This window comes from Lynx canadensis, chromosome D3, assembly GCF_007474595.2.
Source record: "Lynx canadensis isolate LIC74 chromosome D3, mLynCan4.pri.v2, whole genome shotgun sequence".
Lineage (NCBI taxonomy): Eukaryota > Metazoa > Chordata > Mammalia > Carnivora > Felidae > Lynx > Lynx canadensis.
Window position 1 is genome coordinate 45,816,589 of NC_044314.2, and position 22,441 is coordinate 45,839,029.

Sequence of the window (22,441 nt, forward strand, 5' to 3'; positions counted from 1 at the left end):
AGCTACAATGTATATAGAAAAATAGTCAAATATCATAAGTTCCTCCTTATGAGTAATCACTTTAAATGTAAATGGATTAAACTCCCCAATCAAAAGGTAGAGACTAACATTATCCAAACCAACAAGCTGCCTTACAAGAGATTCACTTTAGATGAAAGCATATGAACAGACTGAAAGCGAAAAGATGGAAAAAAGATTTCATGCAAATAATAACCAAAGAAAGCAGGTGTGGCTATACTGATACCAGGTAAGATAAACTTTAAGTCAACAATTGTTAAAAGACATAAACAAGGACATGATATGTTGACAAAAGAGTCAATTCATCAAGAAGATATACATACCAGACAACAGAGTCCCTAAATTTATGAAGCAAATGACAGAACTAAAAACAGAAATAGGGGTCTACAATAACAACTGAAGTCTTCAATACCTCCCTTTCAATAATGGGTAGAATTCCTAGACAAAGATCAATAAGGAAATAGAGGACTTAACATTATAAACCAACTAGATCTACCAGACATTTATGAATACTCCCCCCAAAAACAGAATACGCATTCTGCTCAAGTGTGCATCGAATATTCTCTAAGACAGATCCTACGTTAGGCCACACAATAAACCTAAATAAATTTTAAATGATTGACTCACACAATCTCCTCTGCCCATACGGAATGAAGCTAGAAATCAACAATAAAACAGAAATTAAAAATTTCACAAATATGTGGCAACTCAACAGCATACTCTCAAACAACCATCTGATCAAAGAAATCTCAAAGGAAATCAGAAAATACTTAGAGATAAATGAAAACAAAAACACAATGTTCCAACATTGGAACATTACACTTACAGAATGCAGTGAAAGCAGTGCTCAGAGGGAAATTTATAGCAGTAAATGCCTACATTAAAAAAAGGAAGATCTCAAACCAATAACCTATTTTATATTTTAAGGAAATAAAATTAAAAAATGAAAGTGGGATCATTACTGCTGACCTTACAGAAGTAAAAAGGATTATAAGAGAACACTATAAAAAACTATATGCTAACAAATTAGGCCCAAAAGAAATGGACAAATTCTAAAAACACACAAAAATAGTGAAAGTGTTTTTTTTCCCCACAGCTTTTTCTCCTCATGATCACATATTTTTAAGTTGGTCCAGCAAATTCTCACAAAGATTTATACAACTATAAATAGTTCTTCCAAAGTTCTAAATAAAGCAGAAAGGAGAGAAAATAGAATGATTCCTCCAGGGAACTTACCAGTGATGTGATAACTGATATTTCCCTGAGCTCCTTTTAACCCATGGCAAAGACATTGTGACAATGACCATTCTCACAAACTCAAGACCTCATAAGGTAACCCACATGCTGCACAAAATCTAGCCAACATTTCTTGATATAGGAGGAAAAGGTTATCTTTTTCTTTTTCATCCGTCACCACCCAATAAATTTGCTCTCCACCAAAACCATAATGCAAATAAATCAAGTGCTTTCATCTTCATGATGGCAAGTGATTTGGTTCATACCACAAGGGACAAGACAGGCTATCCTTGCACTTAATTTGTTTAAAAAGCAGCCAATAATGATAATGAGCGGCACCAGCATTAGCACTCAATGCAATTATTTAACTTATTAAGAAGGAACAACAATGCTAGCAGATTACAGATCACTGAAGAGAACACAGCTATCCAATATTCCATTCTAACACATTCTCCCTCCTAATCAAAAGCTGTATAAGTCTGAGGCAGAACAGATGCATATCTCAATCTACACTGACACAAAAGCTTTGGACACAATTTTAAACTCTATTTTATTTGTCATGTAAGCATATCTAAATCAGGCAAATTAGGAATGAAACTTTGTCTACCAGTATGAACTACATCTTGACCATTTCCTTTATAAAAATATACTTAGAATATGAATCCACACCAAAAAACTATCTTTAACACAACAAAGAGGAAAGAGGAGAGTCTGTATTTCTTTAACGATTTCCTTTACCTTGTATGTTGTCATTCGATGCTGAGCAATTGTAGTCAGTTTTTCTAGAAGGCCTCGTAATCGCTCCTGTGTTGCATGGGAGATCAAGTTCACAGCATCAGAGTTAAGTTCTGTAATGTCATGCTTTTTACCTGTGGAAGCAGAGAAAATCCATTACGTGTTTTAGTAGTGGCTGATAATTGAAATAATTAGCACAGCAGGTATTCTGTTCCCCCTGGAAGTCATACCCATTATGAATAAAGGTTTGGAGATTATGATTTTCCTGGTAAAGTCACAACTTCAAAGATCTTAGACATTACATTAATAAAACCTAGCCTGAAGCCTCAGAAAATATAGACATTGTTTCACTTAGCCTCTAGAATCATTCTCCTTGCAAGGTCATTTATAGGACAAAGTTAATAAGAACACAAATCAAGTCTAGTGTTCAGGGAGGAAAATGGTAACTGCAGAAATTAGTGCCGTATTCTGTTAATTTCAGTAATTAAAAAAATAGAAAATTACATTTTGCCCTGTTTGACACTGTTAACAATTTACGACATTTATTTCAATGAATTCAGATTGTGGGTCTCTGTTACTGCCTTGTCTACAAGACATACCTACATTCCTTTTGTCCATTACCAAACATGCTTATTTTGCTTTAACTCATGTTCTGATAAACTGGCTTGGTAATTAATTTATAAGTTGAAATAGATTCAAAACCTCATCATTTCACTCCTCCATTTGAATAATTTCTCTCTCACTTTATCTCATTCCATAAATAAACCAAACTTCTATTCTTCTTTCTGCTAACTAGGAAGAAAGATTCAAGAAAACAACTTGGACCACATACCCAAAGGCAGAAGGCTCATTTATAAATCAATCTTATCAGTTTTTGAATAATAATTCCTCAGCTCAGTGAACCACCTGTATCAACAGAGACCTAATTCTAAAGATATAGCCAATTAGGTTGGCTAATTTAAATGAGTTTTTAATAGTACTATTGTGTTTATTTTTAACAAACATAAGAGTTTGCTTTTGCACTCTCATCTGAAACATATTCTTAAATACTCCCAGTGTGAATGAGTACAGCAAAATAGCAAAGATAGGCTTTAATTAAAAGCCAACAAATCTTATATTCATTCTTTAACACTATTTCATAATAAATGTTAAACTTCAAAGTATAGGCTATAGGATGTGAGGGCGACCTGGCTGTGACATCTGATCACCAGGGTGGATGTGGCTGGTCTGGCTGCCAAGGTGCAGTCCCTTTCCTCTCTCAGTGTTCCTTGTGCATCCCTCCCAAAGCTACATGTTCCTTGAACTGACAGAACTGGATAGAGGAGGGCCATTCTTTGGTCAGGGGTATGTGAGTAGCTGCATTCCCTTACTAGAACCTCCAAAAAAAGCGCTCAAGGTCCAAAATGCAGGCTATAGCAAAGCAGACAGGAAGAAGATATAAAACTATTTAGCGTCTCCTAAGCCAAACCTTCAAAATGTGGTTCGTTGCTATCTAGCAAAACTGAATTCATCGCCAATTTTAGATTCAAGCAGGGAAAAAACACTACAAAGCCAAAGCTACTCTACTAAAACTGTCAGCATACATAAATAGCAGAGGTCCTCTACATAAAGGACACAACTTCAAAATCATCCAATGATTAAAGTTGCAACTAAACATGGGTAGATGGGTGATGACATGTCAGTTCATGACTAAGGGAAAGAAAATGAACACATAGAAATATGTAGTGTTTTGGAGGGAAACTTCAAAAATAATTTTATATGTATTTATAAAATCGTTTATCCTATGTAAAAATAAAATTCATGTTTTAGAGTATCAGAAATAAACAAGTGAGGGGATTTGCAGACAATTCCAGGGTTTAACGAACACTCAAATGTTCTAATATCTTTACTCCACTGATAATAAAACATGACAAAGTTACCAAGTTACAACACCTGGGTGGCTCAGTTGGTTGAGCGTCCAACTCTTGATTTCAGCTCAGATCACGATCCCAGAGTTGTGGGACCGAGCCCTGTGTCAGACTCTGCACTGAGCATGTGGAGCCTTGCTTAAGATTCCCTCTCTTCCTCCCTCCCTCCTTCTCTCTCTCCCCCTCAACCCCTCTCCCTCACTTGTGCTCACTCTCTAAAATTTAAAAAAAAAAAAAAAAAATCCCACTTTTAAATATAACACTCTCTTTAAATCAACATAATTGATTAAAAAAATCTAGCTGGTACTTGAAAGCTTGTTATGTGATTTTATAGAATGTCTGTAATTTAATTTAGATAATTAACAAAAAAAGGAAAAACACTGGCATGTTTACTATCCTAACATTTAAGTAGAAAAACCTTCCAAAAAAAATTCTCTGGAACTTTGGACTATTAAGGAATAGTTCTGGTTCTGATCTGTTCTGTAAAGATGGAATTTTACTATAAATGGAAAACATTCCTAGAAATACATAATTCCACTCACTCTATAGTTTTATTGTTTTTTAAAAAGCTTAGGTAATTCAGAAGTAAGAAGTTTTGCAATTTTCTATCCTAGTAAGTGACACATTTGTGATTATTAAGGACTGAAAATACAAATAGCTGTTCCCAGAATTCTTCTTGAAAACAGAGGCTGGCAAGTTAAATTTGATCTCTTTTTGTATATGAAGTTCGATAGGGATACAGTCTTGCCTATTTGTTTACATATTCTCTAAGGCTGCTCTTGCAATGTAATAGCAGAGTTGAGCAGCCGTGATACAAACCACATGGCCCACAAAGTGGCAAATATTTACTATCTGACCCTTTGTAGAGAAAAATTGCCCATCCCTGTCCTAAATGATCAAACTGTTCTTGCAATGTCAAAGACTTTCCTATCATATAATCAAAGTTTAAGTCAAATTAAAAACAAAATTTGTTAGGGGGTGGGGTGGGAACGAATAAAACTAAGTATCTACTTCTACTCTACCAAAGCTCTAGATAATTATATAGTTACATGGAGTCAATACCAGTAAGTTTCCTAAGCCATCACAGGACGGTAAAATGCGTCTTCCAAAATTAAGGAACTGGCTCCTATACTGTACACAACACTTAGGCAAAGAAGAAATTGAAACGGTAAGAAAGGAAAACGCGGCATCTGGGTGGCTCAGTCAGCTGAGTGTCGGACTCTTGATTTCAACTCAGGTCACGATCCCAGGGACATGGGATTAAGCCCTGCATAGGTCTCTGAGCTTCACACTGAGCACTGAGCTTGGAGTACACTTAAGATTTTCTTTCTCTCTCTCTTTCTGAATCTTGCCCCCTTCCCACCTGTCTCATGCTCTGTCTCTAAAGTTAAAAAATAAATAAAAATAAAAATAAAAATAAAGGAAAGGGAAGAAAGAAGGAAAAGGAGAAGGAGAGGGCAGGGAGAAAAGGTAAACAAAATGCAAGCAAACAGCAAACATTTTAACAAAAGCTCTTCTGGATTCCTATACTTTTGGACTGCTTATAAATTCTAGTTTTTCATAATAAAAGAAAGATAACATACCCAAGTTACATTAGAGATTTAAAAAAAAAAGGTGCAGGAGCTCAAACATTTATTATTTTGCAAAACAGATTTAAAATATGTAATAGTAATGTACTTTGTAGTCTTTAAAAATACCATGGTGGCTCAGATGGTTGAGCATCTTTTGATTTCAGCTCAGGTCATGATCCCAGGGTCATGGGATGCAGTCCCACACTGGGCTCCGTGCTGAGCATGGAGCCTGCTTAAGATTCTCTCCCTCTCTCTCTCCCTCTTTCCTACTCATTCTGTCTCCCTCAAAAAAAAAAAAAATATATACCATGGGTATAATCAGAAATCAGAAACCTTCAGATTTTTGTGTTAGGGCTTCAATATAAAATATAAAGATTCTTGGGGTGCCTGAGTGGCTCAGTCTGTTAAGGATCCAACTTCAGCTGGGGTCATGGTTCTGCGGTTCATGGGATGGAGCCCCACCCACATCAGGCTGTCTGCTGTCAGCACAGAGCCCGCTTTGGATCCTCTGCCTCTCTCTCTCTCTCTCTCTCTCTTTCTCTCTCAAGTATAAACATTTAATAATTATAACAATAATAAAAGTAATAATAATAAAGATTCTTACTAAAGTATACTCAAAGGTCACTAGTATTGACCTCCCAAATTTGATATGGGAGAAGGGACTCCAAAAAGTCCCAGGGTTAGGACACAAGAAATGAGATAACTCACAGGCAATATTCTCTCTCCAAACTGTCTCATTTCTCAGTCAATATGGGGAGAGTGCAGTCTCTCACATTACTGCAAGTTTGGTATTAAAGAACAACAAAAAAGCTGTGTGGCTCCAGAACAAAACTGGTACATTTTTTCCATTTCCTTCTACACGCTGCAGCCATCTAATAGCTACTTTTGGACCCAGAAAGACACCTAGTATTTTAATTTAGTTCTTTTAGGGCAACAAGTTTAATTTCAGGGTTGAGATTTAAAAAAAAAAAAAAGGGACTTACTCTCAACTTCTGTATTTCTGTTCCACAATATTTGGCAGTTTCTGTATTTCATAAACATGAACTTGTAATGTATGCATGCACATGTATACATATGTACTTAAGTCCAACCAAGAAAGGAACAGGACAGAAAAAAAATTGTATGTCATGTGTACAAATTCACATAAAAATACACACATCTTTTTCTAAGAAATATAAATAAAATATTAATTTCTATTATCTAAACCCAAAACAGTAGGTTATGATTTAAGTTACATTAGTAGTTCTTAAAATGAAACGCCTCTTCCTAGAACACCCATGAAATCCTGATTCTTTCCACAGCCTTATTTAAGCCTCAGAGTTCCAGGAACACCAACCCAGGCTGTCTCTTTTGATAATACTTTCCCTGGAACAGACGGTACTCTCAGGTCAACAATCATAAGTCTGCACTTACCAATGTCTAAAATTCTCTTTTGTAGAGCTCCAATGAAAAGAAATGGTTCATCTTTACATGACTGAACAAGTGTGCCAACCAAGTCAGAGTTTGTTGCTAAGATGCAAGCATTTTCTTCACTGAGGTTGACCCCTGCCATGGAAGCCACATCATTGATGTCATCTTCATCTCTAAGAGGAAAAAAAGACAGCTTTTTGGTGGTGGTGGTGGTTGGTGATCTGTACATGAATGATTTAAGAGAGCAAAGAATTACAGATCTTTCCTTATAACTACAGACATTAATTTCTCAATTCATCCAAGCAAGAGAACTGAACAATAGCTATCTTTCCCTGGAAGCTTTTAAAAGTAATTGATATGTCTAACCATTAGTGTATATTTAATCAGAAAGATGAATCAGAAGCAACTGTGTCTCCTAGTGTCCATCTCTCTGTCTTTCAGTTTAGTCAATGAGGGACTTGGGAGTTAAACTAAGTTATCCACAAATGCCCTGAAATGAAGAGACAAAGAAATGAAAACAGACTTCTTTGTTTTCATCCAAGATGATTAAATGCCCTCTGATTTCCCTAGTGTACTCTACTGTTCCACTGAGGAGCAGGAGAAATCCCCTGGTCCTCAAAGGTCCGTACCCACATAAAGACCCTTGAAAAGAAGCTTTCTTGACTAACTATTCTGAAACCAAATGGTTAAAACTAGTTTTGATTTTCTGCCTGAGACTTTTGGTGTGCTCCATCTGTACCAACCGAATTCATTAAACCACATCCTCGAGCAAATGGCTGCAAAGGTCTACATACAAGATATAAAATTATACACACACACACATACTAACATGACATATATATAAAACACAAAATATGTTTGAGCTCCTTGCATTGCACCAGCAAAATTAAATAGTTGTTTTTATCTAATAGGATTGCTACATGGCTACAGTGCTAAGATGAGCGTATATGTTTAAGGGTAGAGAAGAGAGAAAAGAAATACGAAAATTCCCTCACAGCATCCTTTTCACCGTATGTAATAACAAGCAGGTTACCGATCATAACTCACCTATCAACGCATAACATAATTTACACAAACATGATTATATAAAAAAGATGTTGCTTCTCTTTATTGCATGGGCCAAATGGTATATCATGTGGTCTCACGTCAATAGATTTAAATTATGAGACTCCCTGTGGTAATGCATTTGTGCATGGGAAAGGGAAATAAATTATAATTGTCAAGTACTCAAGAAATGAAGGCCTCTGGTGTTCCACTTTAAAAAGCAGCGTTTAGGGGTGAGGGGGAAAGAGACGATGCTCAAACATATATGAGAGATTAAAAAAAAAACAAAAACAACTAAATAAAAGAAAGCTAGACACGGCAGTTGAAAGTGAGAGATAGAACAATAGTCTCATAATCTGAACAGATTTAAAATCCTAACATTCAGAGGTGAGTCTTTACAAAGGGAAAAATAAAACATGCAATACAAAGAAACTATACAAAAATGCTTGCAGTCCGCCTTATCAAATGTCACAGAGGTATTGTCAGAAGTATGAATGCCAAAAATGGTTCTAAGAATTATTTTGCCACCTACATAAACAGTGTTTCCAGAAACATCTAAACATGTAAACATCTTAAGTGTAAGAATGGCAGACACCATAAACCCAAAGATGGACCAAGATCCAAATAAAAAAATAAAAGGTCTGAGTGAAAAATATTTCTAAAAACCCCAGGTCTCAAGAGGCACCTGGCTGGCTCAGTCAGTAGAGCATGTGGTTCTTGATCTTGGGGTTGTGAGTTTGAGCCTCACGTTGAGGGTAAAGATTACCTTAAAGTGCAAAAAACAAACAAAAAACCCGATATATCAAGGGAATGAAAAGACAAGCTAAACAAACTGGGAGAAAATATTTGTAAAAGGGATCAGATAAAGGACTGTTATCCAAAATACACAAAGAACTCCTAAAACTCAGCAATAATAAAACAAACCAATTAAAAAATGGGCCAAAGACCTAACAGATGCCTCACCAAAGATGTACGGATAGCAAAGAAGCATATGAAAAGATGCTCCACATCCTTTCACCAGAGAAATATACATTAAAATGAGATAACACTAAACATCTGTTTGAAAAGGCAAAATCCTAAACACTGACATCAAATGCTGGTGAGGATGTGGAGCAACAGGAACTCGCATTCACTGCTGGTGGGAATGCCAAATGGTACAGTCACCCTGGAAGACAATTTGGCAGTGTATTACAGAACTAAACATACTTTTATTGTACAGTCCAACAACCACACTTCTATTTACCCAAAGGAGTTGGAAACTTATGTCCACACAAAAACTTGTACACAGATGTTTAGAGCAGCTTCAAAGATAACAGATAAAACTTGGAAATAATCATGATGTCCTTCAGTAACTAAATGTATAAATAAATTGTGGCATATCCAGACAATGGAGTTTTAAGTGCTAAAAAAATTGAGATGTCACACCATGAAAAGACATACAGGGAAACTTAAATGCATATTACTAAGTGAAAAAAGTCAATCTGAAAAGGGTACATAACGTATGATACCAACCATATGACATTCTGGAAAAGGCAAACTAAAAAGACCGGCAGTTGCCAGAGATTTAGCGAGGAGAGAGATGAATAGCCAGAACACAGAATTTTTAGGGCAGTGAAAGTACTCTGTATGATACTATAATGTTGGATACACATCATTATACATTTGTTAAAACCCATAGGATGTACTACACCAACAGCAAACTGTAATGTAAATTTTGGACTTTGAGGGATACTGATGGCCAATGCAGGTTTGTCAACTGTGACAAATGATCACTATGGTGGGAGATGTTGATAATGAGGGAGGTGATGCATGTGTGGGATTAGGGGAATTCTCTGTATCTTCCGAACAATTTTGCTGTGAACCTAAACCTGCTTTAATAAACAATATCTATTTTTTTAAAAAAGGCCAACTACACATTAATGAAGAGCTAGTTCACTCTAAAATTGAAACCCAACCAGTTACTTACCATCTCTAGGACTCAAACTTCCTTTAAAAATGAGTAACTTAGGGGTGCCTGGGTGGCTCAGTCGGTTGAGCATCCAACTTCAGCTCAGGTCATCATCTCACAGCTTGTGGGTTCAAGCCCCTTGTCAGGCTCTGTGCTGATGGCTCAGAACCTGGAGCCTGCTTTGGATTCTGTGTCTCCCTCTCTCTCTGCCCCTCCCCAGCTCATGCTCTGTCTCTGCCTCTCTCAAAAATAAATAAAAATGAAAAAATAAAAATTAATAAAAAAAATTTTTTTTAAATGAGTAACTTAGATTAGGTGTTTTCAAAGGTCCCTCTCAGCCACTTAAAAGAATGAGGCAGTCCTCTTTGACCTGATACAGAGCAACTGCCAAGGAGTACTATGGAGCAGGAAAAAAAAAAAAAAAAGAGGTAGAGAAGAAACTGTCCCTTGGGAAACAGACAGACACGCAGACACACACACATACACACACACATACACATATGGGTATAACCTCACATATCTCTGGAAAGATAAATGAGAAATTCTCTGGAGAGGAAAACAGGGAAGTAGGGATAGGAAAGACTTTATACCACAGTATACTCTTTTCTACCTTTTGAATGCTGTACTATGTACATGAATTACCCAATAAAAATTATTAGTGATATTTTAAAAATAGTAAATAAACATGTAGGAAAAGAAACCTGGAAATAGAAAACATGAAGTTTAGACATATAACATCAATCTTCCCTTAAAAAGAAAATCAGAATTGCTTAAGGTAGGGGGGCCTGGGTGGCTCAGTCTGTTAAGCATCCAACTTCGGCTCAAGTCATGATCTCACAGTTCCTGAGTTCAAGTCCCACCTCAGGCTCTGTGCTAACAGCTCAGAGTCTGGAGCCTGCTTCGGATTCTGTGTCTCCCTCTCTCCGTCTCTGCACCCCCCCCCCCCCACACACACCATTCACACTGTCTCTGTCTCTGTCTCTCTCAAAAATAACATTTAAAAAAGTAGAATTGTTTAAGGTATATAAAACAAGGTCTTTACACACATGCACACAACACCGAATGCTTACAATCTCAGATGTTTGTCAGGTACACAGGCCCTATAAACTGCAATTTGCTTCCAAGGGGTTTCTGCATACTCCCTGTTGAAATCTCACACACAGGCTGCAGAGAACAGTACCAGGCATACTTACTACCAGTACTTACTAGTACTTACTACCAGAGTACTAAAAATGAACAGAATTCATCAATGAGGAGACCGTCCCATGTTTTTAAGAATCTTCTTGCAGCCCTCCTCTGAAATAAGCAAAGAACTAACTGCCCAATAAGATTTGTTCGTGCCTGCCTTTCCTCCTCCTATTTGGCCCCAAGCTGAACACAGCTCCCTCTAGTACAGCAGTCAGTTGCTATGGTTACCGAGGGCGGCAGCAATAGAGAGGAAGACCCCTACTGAGGGAAGAGGAAAAGGTGCCACAGTAAATAGCACCCAAGCCATTTAACACTTCCTCTAAGACAGGAGGCAGACTGATGGAAAGAAAAGACAACACAATGCTGTAACAGCATTATCAATAAAGCTAAGATAGGCCAGAACAGTATTAAAGGCTTTGATGTTGAAGCACAGTTGTGATTTTGGTTTGGTTTTAATTCTGAAGAAGAAAATGAGACTCTCTGAACTATATCTTCAAGTCTTCTGATCTAATGCAGCATCTTTTTATGAAGGTACTATGAAAAATAATCTGTTCTGTTTTCAAGATATGCAAAAAGGAAATTTAATAATGCCTTAATAGAAAAAGCTTTCCAATTCAAGATTCTGTGGGTTGTAATGAGTTACTATGTAAAAATAAAAGAAGCATTACCCAGTTATCATTAATGTCTTGCAATCTGGCTTCTAAAACGGATCTAATTCTTTAGCTTTTGATAAAGTTATCCACTGCTTATGCCTGACTTCTTAAATCTCTTCCACCCTCTTAAAATCTATACCAGCACCAGACTGATTCTTCTAAAGTAGAGAGAATCATATTACTCTCCTGTTTAAAAATCTCTCACGCTGCCAATAACTTAACTTGATATTCAAGGTTTTCCAGGTAATGACCTTAACTTAGCACTCTTACCTCCCATTACTCACTATCACACAGCTCATACTGATTCTGGGCTTGCTCAGAACATTCCCTACTTCCAGTTCTAGTCTTCAAACTCCTCTTTGATTATCTTTCAGTTGTCAAAAGTCTTAGCTATATCCCAGTCCTTTTCAAATGCGTAGTTTAGAAATGCCACTTTAATTTGTTTTAAACTTTTGTTTTTATGTTTTTACTTTGTTTTTATGCTAATAAAATACTAATACTGATACTTTAAAAAAAAGCATGTGTCCAATTGCTCCAACTTTTTAACTTCTGAGAGCATGTTTTGTCTCTGTTATGGTAGGTTTTACTCTGCTTCCTATTCTAAAAATCAGCATATTTCAAGGGATAACCTGTATTAAGCCCCCCCCACACACACTAATAACTTTACTGAAATGCAATACAGCACGTCCCCACTTGTCTGGGAGGGGGGCTTGGATATTCCAAGGTAGTCTTTACATACTCCACCACAGCACTTACTCTACCATATTTTAAGCACTGGATTACTTGCTTATCTCCCATATTAACCTATGAATGAGGGCAGAAAGTGTCTTTCATTTCCAGGATTATGCTTCATATAGTAAATATTCAATAAATGGTAAATAAATGAACATATGGTTATTTTGTAAATACAAAAAAAATCAGCCTATTTCTCTTAAACTCCTACTAGACTAACTGTATTGATTATATTCAACAAATATATTAAGTATAATAAATATATTATTTTTATCACCTCTCTCATTCTTAGCAGAGTAGTATGTAAATGGTAAATAGTTGAGGAAACTTCCATGCATTCAGAACAGTGTGCTATTTATCTATTACAATATACTGAGAAGAACAGTGGGTAAAAATGAGGACTCGAACTGCCCATAGTGTAATCCTGACTGCCAGTTATTATCTGTATGAAATAAAGCAAATCAATCTTTCTAGACCTGCACTGTCAGTAAAATGGAGACAATAACAATCCCTACATATTAGACTGAAGATTGAAGGAAGTAATTCATATCATGGGAAAAGGAATTAGTTTAATATACAAAGAGCTCCTACAAATAACTAAGGAAAGAACCTACGATCCAATGGAAAAATGGACAAAGCACAAGAATTTTCAGTTAACAGAAAGTTTAAAATGACTCAAAAATAAGATGTTCGACTCATAAGAGAAATATAAGATATAACCTTTCACCTGTTAGACTGGCAAAAACTTGCTAATAAAGTTCATCAGAACATGTGAAAATATGCTATTGTAAGCTTTGTTGTTCAGCGTAATTTGTAAAGCTAACCTCTGTGGAGATTTACTTGATGTTATCTGACAATTTAAAATGAATAAGCACTTCTTTCTAGAAATTATGTGAAATGATAGCCACTGCAGCTTTGTTTTCCTAGTACAAAACACTGGAAATAGCTTAACTATCATTATTATGTAACCATCATTATGTAACTGATAAAAATCTCAAATCATAATGAATATACACTGGGATAGCACTCACTATCACAAATAAAGCCAAGATTTATTACTACCAAGTTGTAAAAAACAAAATGTAAAACATGATGTATTGTATACTACCATCTATTTTGAGAAAATTACATCCAGAAAAATACACAAGAATTTGCTAACAGTGGTTGGCTCTAGAATGGGAACCTGGGTAGCAGAGTGAAAAAGAAGCAAGGGAGAACCATATTTTTCCATTGTGTATCCTTTTTTCCTTTTGAATATTGTACAAAATATATATATTACTTAGTAGAATAAATTTGTTTAGAAAGTATAAAGAAAAAATTTACTTTAAGATCAAATTTTTCCCTTAGATTACTAATCTCTGGTAAAATAATTTTGCCTTCAATCCTTTTTTTTTTTTTAACCACCCTCAAGCATAACCTCTATACCATAGCAAGCACATAAACTCACACAACACCCTATTTATTCCTCTTTCATGCCTCTGTGAAGTTATTTTTCTCATGGAAAATCCCTTTTGTCTTTCCTCTTTTGACTCAAATGTAGTGTAACATACTGAAGGATTTCCCAAACCTTAGTGATTTTAAGAACCACCCAGGAGTATGTTCAAAATGCAGGTCTCACAATCAAATACACACCCATTCAGCATCCACAATTCATGTTCAGTGGGTCTATTATAGAGGGGTTTTTTTGGTTTGTTTGTTTGTTTGTTTGTTTTTAAACAAACATACTTAGGTGTCTGTGAGGTACACACTCTGTGGACCACACTTGGAAAACTACGGAGTTATAAAATTAAGAGCACTGGGGCACCTGGGTGGCTCAGTCAGTAAAGCGTCCAACTCTTGATTCTGGTTAAGGTCATGATCTGACAGTCAGATTCAGAGACTGAGCCCAGTGTCAGCCTCCAGGCTCCATGGAGCCTGCTTTGAGATTCTCTACCCCCCTCCCCCACCCATCTCTCCCCTGCTCTTGCTGGCTCTTGTGCTCTTTCTCAAGATAATTAATTAATTAACTAACTGTACCAATTCTAGAGTTAGAGACCAAGGTTTCAGTCCCTGTTCTGACAGTTATTAAAAGGATGACCTTGAACAAATTTGTTCACATCTCTATTCATCAATTCCCTTATCTAGCTTGGGTGAAAACTGTAGCTATTATAAGATTTTGAATGAAAACTGTATTAGAAACTAGAACCATATTAGAAATCAAAAATGAGTATGTAGAAGCACCTGGTTGGCTCAGCTGGTGGAACATATGACTCTTGATCCCAGGGTTGTAAGTTTGAGCCCCACATCAGGTGCAGAGATTAGTTAAAAATAAAATATTTTGGGGGGCACCTGGGTGGCTCAGCTGGTTAAGCATCCAACTCTTGATTTTGGCTCAGGTCATGATCTCACAATTTGTGGGTTCAAGCCCCACGTCAGGATCTGTGCTGACAGCACGGAGCTTTCTTGGAATTCCCTTTCTCCCCCTCTCTCTGCCCCTCCCCTGCTCTATGTCTCTCTCTCTCTCTCAAAATAAATAAATAAAATCTTTTTTTTTTAAATGAGTATTTATTCATTGAAAAGTAATGAAACCATCACATATTAACATAAGTACCATTTTAATGCTAACAATGCCAAAATTAAAAACTAATCACTCAGAAGGATAGCATTGTGCTCTATTTTTCCAATCTCTTTAAAAATCCATTGACCCTCTTGCATGGTTTTGTAACATCATGTGTTGGTAATCTGAAAAATATTGTGTCACTGAGTTTATACAGATCTTCCAAATTTAGATTCACCATACGCAATCCAAAATCACATGTTAATATCTGCACTAATCTTATCAGAAAATCTAAGTATTGAGAAGATGTTAAGCTCATGGTAGTGGATACAAGGTTTGCAAATTTTTAATATTTGCTTAAAAAGCTCAAACTTTATCACTGGCAAATAAATGCTGTCAGTTGTTTTCCCCGAAGTGACAGGCTCCGTTTTTTCATTTTCACAAAAATATCTGACAAATTCCCAAGTCTAAATAACCACCGTTTGTTTTTCAGTTGCTCTTTGTTCTTTCAAGTAAAAGTGGTGCTCCATGAAAAGTGGTTAGTTTAGCTCACAATTGAAACACAAGCGCAAGCACTTGTCCTTGAGACAACCGTGAGACCCCCAACATGCAGAAGAGCTTTATGCAAACCTCCTATTTTGTCACACAGAATACTAAAAAGGTGTGTACTCAAGGGTTGAGACCTAATAAAAATAATAATGCATGACATCTCATTAAAAACAAACAAACAAACAAAACACCTAGGTTCTTTTCATTTTCTGTGAGTGTGTGAGGGTAAAGAATGAATGGCTACCAGCATAGTTTTGTGTCCCTGCCTTGAATAATACTAAGGTGCCAGAGGTTTTGCCACTGTAGTTTTTGAACCACTAATCAAATAATATACTGAAAAGGGCAAATAACATTATTATTAGTAGTAGTAGTAGTAGTAAAATTAAAATTGTTTTAACCACAAATTCCCTGAAAAAGTCCTCATTTTCAAAACTATTTTCTATAGATCACATTTGGAAACCTGATGGTTATACTTACAGTCCCAAACTTATAATGAGCAGCAGAAATACTATGAGGATTTTTAAAATACAGACTCTTGCCAAGGTTCAGCCTCCAGAGATTTTATTCTGGGTAAGCCCACAAATCAATAATCTCAGTAAATTCATGGGTAGTTTTGAAACTGTTGACCTATATGCTATACTAGCAATTGTTTATTTATAAATTGTTCTGAAAGTATCTACCACCCACTTCCTATATTTAATATATTTTCCATTATTAATACTGTTAAGAAATTTTTATTATAAATAATACCATACAATTGTCACTATCTCTTGGCTTTGATCCTTCTTGAGGATGCCCATGACATATAAAAGAGACATGTCCTATTTCCTGCCCATGTAACTTCGACCTTTGCTTCATCTACCTCTAATACCTTTTCTTCCAGTTCATTCTGCACCTAAGTACAAACATTTTTCCTAAACAGCATTTTACTATGACAAAATCTGGCCAAAAACTTTGAAAGACTTCATATCTTTTCTCCCAAGTCTTTATTCATATAATTTTCCTGCGAAGAATGTTTAAGAGCTTAATTTATATTGAGATCTAGTATAAGACAACTCCTCCAAGAAGACTGTTTTGTTGAATTTTAACTCTAGATTTAGAGCTAATCTGGGCATAGCTCACATTGATGCTTTATCTTTCCAAGATGAGAGGTTTCTTTTGTCACTAGAGGCTCTCCAAAGTCCTGCTTTGGAAAGATTAATTATATGTATTATTTCATAGGTTATATAACAATATGTATTATGGCTATACCTGTACCTATAAGAAAAAGCAGACTCTTTAATAAATACATGATGAAAAAACTACATATAGAGCAAGGTGAACATACGTTTAATCTATATTAGAGAATCTGATTCTTACAATATAAGAAAAGAAAGGATATCCAATTTAATGAAGTAATACTGTCTATGCAAATAGCATGTAACGTGTCCTATGTTATTTTCCTAAAAGTGTCTTTTAAAGCAAAAGTTTAAAAATAACACATTAAACCCCTACTAACAGAGGTAATATGTATATGCATTATCCATCCATGAATATTTTACTATTTTTTCCTATAAGAACTCTTAAAAAAAACCTTAACCTTAAAGCATTACCATATCTTCAAAAAAATCAATAATAATTCCTTATTATCATTAAATAGCCACTCAGTTTAAGTAGGGTTAACTAAACAAACATACAAAGGTACAGTCATATTTGTCACTTCTAATGCTGAAATAAGAATAAAACATGAATCTCTGGCTCCCTCTGGTGTTTAAGTACTGGTGTTAAGTGCCTGGTGAATAAGTTCCCTTATTCATCCCAGGTACAATGACAAGCAGAATAGAAAATATAATTCTCTTAGTGGAAAAAGTCATGAACAAAAAAAATTTTTTATTCAGTTAAACAAGTAGTTTTGAAAAAATAGGCAGATATCATCCTATGTTATTAAACCTCATCCAGTTAAAGTCAAGACAAGATCTAATGGCATACACTATTATCTCCTCTTATTTTACAAAAGAGTCAACATCAAGGGTCTTTTTTAAGCTTCATTTTAACAACTGAAGTGACATTAAGTACCCAAAATAAACCAAACATAAGTTTAAAAAAATGTAACTTTAAAAAGATATGCATAAACCATGAATAACCCAAATTACTATAAAGCATTACACAAAACAAAAAATGTATCTTACTGCAAAAATAAAAGATATCTTTAAAAATAGCTATGGTTATAGAAACTTCTATTCTCTTTTCAAAATTCATTACTTCAGCAACTATTTGAATGTTTATTATGGACCAGGCCTTGTTCTAAACATTAGGTATACAATGGTAAATAAAAGTGACTATAAACACCCAGAGAGTCTAAAAGGAGTGGGAAACACAAGGAATGGTAAACAAACAAACAGGATATTTTCTGATGAGTCCTTCACAAGACAGCAAGTGTGAATGAAGAAACTACTTTCTGTTGGCTGGCTAAGCAAAGAGTCTCTAAAGAGTTAACTTCTAAACTAAAATGAGGACCAAGCCAAATGAAGACTGGAGGAAAGAGAGTCCAGGGAATATCACATCTACAATATGCCCACGTACAGTGGGAACATGAGTAGTTGTGTCTGAAGAACAAAAAGGAAGTGAACAAGAAACCCGGGTCCCTTACACCATGCAACATTATATCTGCAATGATCTGCTTACTTTCAGTTTTCCCAAATGTAAGACAATCTTCTGTCTGACTCATGCCACTGTTTTTTAGTATGCCTGTTATCTACAGCCTTACTGAATTCCAACAAACAGAACTACAGTTCAAGATAGCTGACATCATAAAAAAAAATATCAATTGTTGGGGCATCTGTGTGGCTCAGTCTGTTAAGCGTCCAACTTTGGCTCAGGTTACGATCTCACAGTTTTTGAGTTTGAGCCTAGCATCAGGATCTCTACTGTCAGCACGGGCCTGCTTCAGAACCTCTGTCCCCTTCTCTCTCTACCCCTCCCCTGTTCGCGTTTGCTCTCTCTTAAAAATGAATTAACAAACATTTTTTAAAAAGTCAATTCTGGGGCGCCTGGGTGGCTCAGTCGGTTAAGCGGCCGACTTCGGCTCAGGTCATGATCTCGCGGTCCGTGAGTTCGAGCCCCGCGCTGGGCTCTGTGCTGACAACTCAGAGCCTGGAGCCTGTTTCAGATTCTGTGTCTCCCTCTCTCTGACCCTCCCCCATTCATGCTCTGTCTCTGTCTCAAAAATAAATAAACGTTAAAAAAAAAATTAAAAAAAAAAAGTCAATTCTCCTTAAACTAATCTAATCACATGACCTCAATAAAAAATGGTTCATAGATTCTAAATTTCTAAAATTCACATGCAGTAGAAAAATAAAGTGAAGATACCTTTGATAAAAAAAAAGGAATAAACAGAGGATTTACCTTGTCAGATCAGATATAAAAACAAATAATGAAAGAATCATAATAGAAAATGTAAAAATGTTAACACAGAAATAAAATAAAAACACTGCACTAAAATGAAATTCTAGCAATGTGCCCTTATATAAGTGATAATTTATTATCAGGTAAAGGTGACACCTCAAATCAGAAAGGTAAGGATAATGAATTCTTTAGTAACTACTGTTGAGACAGGCATTCCAACTGGGAAAAAGGTAATTTCTGCTGCAGACATTTACAAAGATAAAATCAAGAATTATTGAAAAGGTAAAGGTATATGTACATATACAAGATGTGTATACATATCTTGGAAGAAAATATGGAAGCACATCATTATGAGCTTGGGATGAAGAAGGATTTCTTAGAAAATGGTAACATTCAAAAGCCATAAAGCATGAGTGATAAATCGAATATTGCGATTTAAAATCTTCTAAAACAAAAGACACTAAAAACAAAGTTGCCAGTTAAACAAAAGACTGGGAGAAAAATATTTACAACATATATAACAAAGAATTACTCTCCTATATATATATATATATATATATATATATATATATATATATATATATATATATAAGTCTAGAAAGCAATAAGCACTCAACAGATAAATGAGCAAAAGTAATAAGCTAGAAATTTCCCAGAGAAAATACTAATGGTGACATTTTTGCTTCAGGCAGTAAGTGGACTAGATTTACTGAGGAGAAATTACACTGCATTCTAACTAGACCAGCATAAGACATTTTCATTCTAATGTTGGGTGCACAGAAGTTGTCAAAAAAGTTGTCAGTAAAAATAAGCAATAACCACACTCTAAAGGTAAAACTACCTCAGGGACAAATGCCTGTGGCTGGCACTAGTTCTCAGACCCCTTATAAAGTGGAGAAATTGTATCTGAGACTGCTCAGTTCAGTCAGGTTCCCTAGAACAGGTGCTAAAGTGGTCCCAAGTCAACAGTCACCCTGGTTCCTACAAGAAAGTCACAAATCCTCTCTGGAGTAAAGCAAATTCATTTTAGGTCCTCAGGTTTAATCTGATTTACACATCCAACAAGGTTTTAAATTCAGCAATTATATTTTTCACTTCTAAAGGTCCTTTTTCATCACTGTATTTTTTAATATTTATTTATTTTTGAAGGTGCAAGCAGGGGAGGGGTAGAGAGGGGGACAGAAGATCCGAAGCAGGCTCTGCACTGACAGCAGCAAGCTGGATGTGGGTCTCGAACTCCCGAACCATGATATCATGACCTGAATTGAAGTCGGATGCTCAAATGACTGAGCTACGTAGGTGTCCCATATTCATTTTTTTAATAGAAAATTATTACTTGCTCATGTTTATGATTCCACATTTTGTTTTTAACCATTTTATAATAATTTCTAACAATGAATATTTGATTGTCCAATGTTTGATGTTAGTAGGGTTTCAAATGTGCTGCTGTTTCACTGTAGTTTAACTCAGGGTGATTTTTCCCTGTCTGTTTTACCTTTGAAAAGTGAATACAGGGGCGCCTGGGTGGCGCAGTCGGTTAAGCGTCCGACTTCAGCCAGGTCACGATCTCGCGGTGCGTGAGTTCGAGCCCCGCGTCAGGCTCTGGGCTGATGGCTCAGAGCCTGGAGCCTGTTTCCGATTCTGTGTCTCCCTCTCTCTCTGCCCCTCCCCCATTCATGCTCTCTCTCTGTCCCAAAAATAAATAAACGTTGAAAAAAAAAATTTTTAAAAAAGAAAAGTGAATACATACACATACACACAAAACTATGGGAACAATATTTTTAAAGTGTTGAAAACAAAAAGTCAACCCATAATTCTAGTATCACTCCTGACATCACTTTCTACATAAATAACCCAAAATAAACTAAAAATTATCAGAAATAAGAACTTAACAAGGCAGTTGGCATAGGATTAAAAAAAAAAAAAAGCAATGTGCATTCCTATGTAGTAACAGAAAAGGCAATTACCAAAAATATATTTATAATAGCAATAAAAAAAGAGGCACCTAGGAATAAATTCAACAAACTGTGTATACCTATAGATGAAATTGTAACACTTTATCGAAAGATGTTTAAGAAAGCATGCATAAATGAAGATATAAATCATGTTTATAGACAGAAGACTAAAAATTATAAAGAAATCAGCTGAAGGACAATAGACTCAAGGCCATGCTATTAAAAATTCCAGCAGACATTTCTGGTGGAATTCAAATACTTAAATTTATATGGAACAGCAAAATCCCAAGAACAGACATGAAAATCAGTAAGAGTGGAGAGGTGGGATATGAAAGTGAAGGAAGGAAAATAAATAAGGAGAGGTACGTAGAGGAGGTACCTTAACAGATTCAAAATTTATTTTGAAGTTACGGTAAATTGAGAAGCATCCTACTGGAAATAAACAAATTAACCAAAAAGATGAAGCAGAGATGAAAAGATTAACTAAAATGGATAGACAGCCTAGAAAAGATCCATGTGTATATGACATAGGAGGCATTGCAGATCATTGAGTCTTCATTAATGTTGTTGGAACAAATGATTATGCATATGAGAAAGAGTGAAGTAGGATCCCTACCCTACGTCATAGAAACAAATCCAAAATTACACCCTTTTGGGGTGCCTGGGTGGCTAGGTTGATTAAGCATCTGACTTCAGTTCAGGTCATGATCTCATGGTTTGAGTTTGAGCCCTGTATCAGGCTCTGTGCTGACAGCGTGGAGCCTGCTTCAGATCCTCTGTTTCCCTCTCTCTGCTTCTCTCTCAAAAATAAATAAACATTTAAAAAAATTCGAAATTAAACCCTGTTGACCAAGATTTAAATATAAAAAGTAAAACTTTAAAATTTTTAGAATATCATAAAGGTATCTTTATGATACCAAGGAGGGTAAGACATCAATAAGTAATTCATACATAAGAAATTGCTAAATTCAACTACTTTAAAATACACCATAAAGTGTACTGAAAACACTAACTCCAATAGATATTTGCAATACACAAAAGTGTAAAGAATTACACTAGGACTTCTGCTTCTGCTGTAGACTATCACTTATAACAGACAAATTGTTCTGATTAAACAAAACTAACAAAGCCCATTTTTTTTTAAAGTTTCTTTGAAGGCAGATAAATGCTGGGAAAACCAGGTCTTGAGGAACCAGAGTTCCAAGAGAAGAGAACCTCATGATAGGAGGTTCCTCATGATAGGAAACACAATTCTCTCCATGCTGTTTTTTCCTTTGGGCATGTGCAAATTCTTGATAAGGAATAAGACACTAAGGAGCCATGGAGAGGGCAGCTACTAAGTAGAAAAGCCAAAAGAGCATTAGGCAAACTCATGAGGATAGAGAGACAGGAAAAAGTTCAAGGCTGCCAAGGCTGCCAAGACTCAGAGTATAGGCCATGATCCTATAAAAGAATTGAGGCACAAAGAAATAGACCTGACATTGTGTGATGATTTTTCACTTAAGGAATGGAGCACTAAAACTCTGCAAAAGGGGGCAGCCGGGCGGCTCAGTTGGTCAAGCATCCAACTTCAGT

At 35.8% G+C, this 22,441-nt stretch overlaps 1 protein-coding gene across 1 annotated transcript in view; it reads right to left on the reverse strand.

The window, feature by feature from the left end:
• The window catches only part of TAF4B (TATA-box binding protein associated factor 4b), a 124,944-nt gene that overhangs the window by 57,588 nt on the left and 44,915 nt on the right, over positions 1–22,441 (reverse strand). The window contains exons 10-11 of the mRNA XM_030336514.1: positions 6,881–7,050; positions 1,993–2,123 (exon numbers count right to left, since the gene is read on the reverse strand). Of these exons, the coding sequence (XP_030192374.1) occupies positions 1,993–2,123; positions 6,881–7,050 (301 nt within the window). The remainder of the gene's footprint in view (positions 1–1,992; positions 2,124–6,880; positions 7,051–22,441) is intronic.